Source organism: Acipenser ruthenus, chromosome 22 (assembly GCF_902713425.1).
Source record: "Acipenser ruthenus chromosome 22, fAciRut3.2 maternal haplotype, whole genome shotgun sequence".
NCBI classification, from domain to species: Eukaryota; Metazoa; Chordata; class Actinopteri; order Acipenseriformes; family Acipenseridae; genus Acipenser; species Acipenser ruthenus.
This window is the reverse complement of record NC_081210.1, coordinates 26,650,955-26,656,579: the sequence shown is the minus strand read 5'-3', so window position 1 is coordinate 26,656,579 and position 5,625 is coordinate 26,650,955. Positions and strand designations below refer to the sequence as shown.

Below are 5,625 nucleotides of genomic sequence, written 5' to 3'. Positions count from 1 at the left end.
CTCCTTGAAAGGTTTAACGATGTATGTATTCTTATTACATCATAATAATGAACTGAAGCAGAGTTCCAGGTGCAGTCTGTGCCATTCCAGTTCAGGTCAGGCCTTAATCATATTTATTTTACATTTGCATTGCTTTCATTAATCTGACTGGCATGCACCAGAATTGGAATTACCCCCAGGTTTAATGGATTTTGCTACATGGAATTAACACTGCTGTCAACAGTGCAAGGTAGCAGATATGTGACAGAATCAAGGAGATTCTTGCTTTCTCTCCAAACATGCACCTTTTTGCCACTTTGCCTGGTATAACACATACACTGGTATAACAACACATCCCTAGTTGTCTGAAAACTTGGTTACAAGAAAGTTTCTTGTAATGTGATTTGAATATTTCTTCCAAATATAGTATTATATCCTATACCAGTGCTGGAAATGTCTTTAGGGGATATATGTATGTTATGCTATACAAAATCTCTTTACAGTGAAATGCTTCAATCAAAACAAGTAAACTGGCATTTCTAATTAAATAAGTAAATTGCCCAACGTGTTTACCTGTTGCTTTGTGCAATCAGATGCTGAGAGTGGTCAAAGGGATTTTACTAAAGACATTTCTAAACTTTTTCCTTCCTTTTTCCATTGTGCAGTTCCCCTGTTGGTTTTATTTTTTAGTCTGAGATTCTGTTGAAGTAAAATCTGAAAGATTATGCACAAAAGTCCATTCTTGACACATTTTTATTCTTCTATTTAATCTGCAGCAGTAACCTAGATTGGCATGACTTCAGAGTAGTCCTTATGCCATCTACCTTCCAGACGGCAACCATTAATTGCACACCTTAATTTACTGATTTATTATTATTGCATAATTGTGCATCCTTTTAATCAATTCAATCCAACATTGTGTGGGGTATTTATGTCTAAATAAAACTTAAATATTTACATAACAGCTGCAGTTAAGTAGTAGTTGCTTGCGTTTTACAATTCTCCAAAAATTAGCACACACTGGCTAGATCATGTTACTTAACTTTTTTTTTTTTTTTTAATTACAAAAGTTTGTTCATATTATGTAGTTTGAAGTCCCCCAGAGTATAAATGGCTTATTAAACATTATTTGATCCTTTTTATTTCATAGTAGACTTTATATGTGATTAAAGTATTTATTTTATTCCTCCCTCCTTGTTGATGTTATTTATAATGAGGCATTAGTTTTAGATGACCTGATTTGTTAGCAGTTTACCTTATTGTATCATGCACATTTATAAAGTAGTTAACACAGATTCTGTTTTGTTTACATGCTAATTTAAAACCCAGGGTAAACATATTTGTTCCAACTTTCCCTGGCTGTTTAATGTATTACAGTTTTATATACATATTTTCAATCATTTCACCTTTTCGTATCTGTTGAGAATAATGCATTGTAAATCAAAATACTTTTTAAAAATCCATGTGTTTTGTTGATAAATTATTGTATTGAGTCATGTTCAAAATGCATCAGCATTTAACAACTTTTGTAACACGTTTTTTTCTAACTGTATCTCTGTTCTGCCATGTCTGTATTGAAGGAAAGTGGAAAGGTGCATATAATTCCTCTTCTTGAGATGTATTTACATGTTTGAAGCTGCATTTAATAGATGCTTTGACATAAACATAAATAAAAACAACAAAGATACAGTTTTATAGTTTTGTTTCAAAGTGGTTAGCTCAATTGTCTTGAACCACCAACAGCATCAGTTTTATAAAACTGGATTGTTTACAGAGAAAAAAAAAACATTATGGATGCAATAGGATTCGTCAAAGGTTCATATTCAATAAATCTATATTGAAAATGTGTAATTAAAAAAATGTAAGAGTTGTGTTTTATTGTGAAATGAGTATTATATAACGGTCTGTCCTGTATATTCTTTGTATTTTTGTTGTATTGAAATTATAGTAACATTTTAGAATATCTATCTTTTTTTTGTGTATTTTTAATAAAAATAAAATAGCACAAGTCAAATATTTGGTAAAAGCTATCACATTTTAATATGTAAAAAAATCCAGCTTTATAATAACTGCCATACAAAATGCTTTGTATAATGCAGAACTGTAACTTCATGTAAGTTCAATAACTGAAGTAGATTTTCTGTATTAATAAACTTTATAATTCTTAGGCTATCCTTATTCTTGTGTTTGTTTGCTGTAAAATATACCAATGTTACACTGTTTACACATATCGGAGAACCCCTTATGCAAATGTCATGAATTTGATGAAGAGAAATACTTTTTACAATTGCTATAAAGACGGAAAACTTGTTTTCAATCTGTAGATAAAGTAACTGTTAATACTCAAATCGAAAGCACTCTGAAGCCAGCTATTGTACAGTAGTTCCTAACCTGTGTACAACAGTAACCTTCTAAATATCCTGTTGGTAAAAATGTATTTTTCTGTATAAATGTCCAATACCAAAAGCATGAATTAGGATGCCAATAGTTAAAGGTTTACTTCAGTTTATGGCCTTTGGTTTTTATTTTGTTCTCTGTATTGGCCATATCTTGAACAGGATGCTCTAATTTCAGTAACAACTCTGTATGGGGATAAAAACTCCCAATATTTGTTTTGATTAACTGCCAACATGTACTCATTTTAAATTTTGACTGACTATGCCATAAAATATTTAACTTGTGTTAACAAAAATAAACCAATGCCAATATAAATAACTCCTCGCTGCCAGCTACTGTCAAGGGTCCTGTTGAGTCTGTTCTGTTGGCATGACAGCAAAGCTCTACAATAATACAAGAAGCCTAAAGATGTAATTCTGATTAAAAAAAAGACATGCATACAAGAGCACTTGTGTGGTAAATTTTTAACACATTGATGTTTAGGGTGAATCAAGTCAACAAACATTTGAACATGTGCCTTCATCGTACACAGGACTTATATTATTTTTGATTGAGCATTATGAAGTTATGGATGTATTATACTTTTGGTATAATATCCAAACCCAATATTGGGTTTTACAAATTTATCATTATTTCTAAACATATTTGATTAATTAGTCTGGGATTTCAGCTATTTTTTCTTTGACATGCATTTTTAATACAAACAACTCCATGATATGTCTTATAAAGTCTAATTATTAGATATGTATATATGTCTTAAATATTTTGTACAAACTACAACTTACTGAATACATGTGAATTTATTAAATAAATCCTGTTACTAATTAAACTCTGCAGGTGTTTTCACTGGTTTAAGATAATACCAGTTCAATTGCTTTTTTTATTTTACTTTTTATTTTAAACATGCTTGGTTTGCCTCTTGTGGCAGTAAGTAGTAACTGCTTTAGACCAATTTCAAACTGGGGACAAAGCATTGGTGCATCCCATATGATCAGAAATTACATCCTGTACCTTGGGTCAATTTGTACAATAAATATCTTGTGTCAATGTGTGCCACCGTACCTAGATATGTTAACTCAAGAAAAGACCGCCATAAAATCACAGGACAATTTGATCAAGCTTTTATTATATTTAACAACCGATTCACTGATGAATTCCATCGGTTAACGTGACAATTTGCCAGACAAACTGCAAAATACTTGTCAAATCGTGAATAAATATTGTCTTATTTGCATGAGGTACAGGTCAAAAACAAGAAACAGTACAATTGAGCTCAAGTGTGTGAAGACAATGGTTTTTACACGTCATTTTCATAGTCTGCTGCCACCTTCCTCTTGCCTTGCTGGTGCACATGGTTTCCCCAGGTGTAGGTTACATACGTCACAATAAACGCTTTAAAAAAACAAGAAATATTTGATCAAAAAAAGCAATTCAAAACTCAAGCTCACAATTCCACACAAAAATGATCCATCCCAATGTTCTATATTGTGGAATACTGAATTTGAGTTACTGGGCAACTGGCACCTTAGGTTACATTCTTGAGTGATTATTAAATCAATATTAATATTGATTAATAATCCAAAGGATTATTAATCAATATTAATATTGATTAATAATCCAAAACTATTCTACTACTAAAGACTTATGTTGCATAGTTATTAGCGTCCACACCATTGAAAATTGACTTGAGGTGAACATGAGGTACTTACGAGGTGCCACTTTAAAAACTTGAGAACTGAACCGTCTCCACACATTGGGGATTCCTTTTGAGAAGTAGTTTGCAAACGCCTTCTGCTCAAAAGGGGACAGGCTGTAGGTGATGATGTGCCTGATCCTGGCCAAGTCTCCAAAGTGACGGCCCATTTTCTTTTTTGGGAGGATCTGTAGTTTAAAAAAAAAAAAAAAAAAAAAAACACAACACAACACAAGAGGGTTACAATAATATTTAATTTCAATCGAAGGATCTGTTTAGTGTTCAGTATTACCATGTTAAGCAACACAATACATACAACATAAGAATCTGATGGATACATCAAATATACTACTTCGTGGCTTGCAACTTGGTTTCAAGAGACTAGTGTTCAGGCTACTGCATGGCACACCAGGTAAAACTTACGGTTTTATACAGCAAAAAGTTACTGAAAAAGTGCATTCGTGTTCCCTCAGCTTTAAGTGCTGTACAGCTCTGCTGTAACAAATTCAATGTAATAATAAATCCTTAACTAACTTTCAAGAACAAACACAAAGTACGGGGTATGATTTACAAATAAATAAAGAAAGAATATGAAAAACACCTGCAATTATTTTCAGACTAACCTATCCAGACTCTGCATTACTGCAGAATAATTAACTCAACACAATGACAACTAGTGTAACAAAATGACAACGAGTGTAACTTAAAAACAACAATCTCAAATAAAAGGCTTCAATCCAAGCTACCTACAGAAAGAAGGCAAGGAAGAAGCAGCGACACAAAAAAGACCTTGGCTATAATGCTTTGACTTTCACCACAGACATGCAAAATATCTTAATATTATAACACTACATGGCTGATGCTTACATAACGCTTATAATTTTCCACAAGTTATCATTTACGTCAAATTATTCGACAACCTATTTTACAAAAAAAACAACGACAGCTATTAAAACACAGAAAGCAGTTATAATACATACCACCGAATCAGTGATTCTCTGAAATGGCGGATGTACAGACACAGCCTCACTTTCATAACTCTTCCGGCACAAAGGTCGAGACGCCACATCCTGTCAAGGTCATTTTAAAAATGTTTTAGCTAGTTGACTTTATTTGTAACATGTATTCTTTGTATTCTTTCATATAACGGCTTTTTCACTACCTTCATTTTTACACTGGCAAAAAAAACAAAAAAACATTTGTAGTGATAAGTGAAGTCGTATACTGTAGTTGGCTCGACAACCGTATTTACAAACTCCACTCGCTGCGTTTTTTTTGTTGTAGATACACATACATTTCATTATGGAAGCGAGTGCACTCCCTGTTTAAACAAACCACTGAACTCCGTCCATCATTACATGGCGATCGTGAGGTTTTGGTTTATGCTTTTGGAAGAAAGTGCTGTACGTAATCGACCGAGAGCTCATCAAGCACTGCTGTGCTATTTTCTGCAAAACCAGCGGTTAGCTGAGGCATGCATGAATATTATTCTATCTGAAATAATAAAATATATTACGAACAAGTACAACAAAACATTGCATCCCTTGTATTCTAAT

General features: G+C 32.7%; 1 protein-coding gene across 1 annotated transcript; it reads right to left on the bottom strand.

Moving 5' to 3' along the window:
* Positions 1–3,474: 3,474 nt before the first annotated feature.
* On the bottom strand, positions 3,475–5,176 carry LOC117431289 (cytochrome b-c1 complex subunit 8-like). Its single transcript, XM_034052074.3, has 3 exons — positions 5,050–5,176; positions 4,086–4,257; positions 3,475–3,768 (listed from the first exon to the last, which is right to left on the bottom strand). The coding sequence occupies exons 2-3, from the start codon at positions 4,237–4,239 to the stop codon at positions 3,674–3,676; spliced, it is 249 nt and encodes an 82-aa protein (XP_033907965.1). The 5' UTR covers positions 4,240–4,257; positions 5,050–5,176; the 3' UTR covers positions 3,475–3,673.
* Between the last annotated feature and the right edge of the window lie 449 nt (positions 5,177–5,625).

Coding starts and splice junctions, on each gene's coding strand:
- LOC117431289 (XM_034052074.3), bottom strand. CDS start 4,239: ATGGGCCGTCACTTTGGAGACTTGGCCAGGATCAGGCACATCATCACC. Junction 3,769..4,085: donor AGTTTTTAAAGTGGCACCTC/GTAAGTACCTCA, acceptor GTTTTTTTAAAG/CGTTTATTGTGACGTATGTA.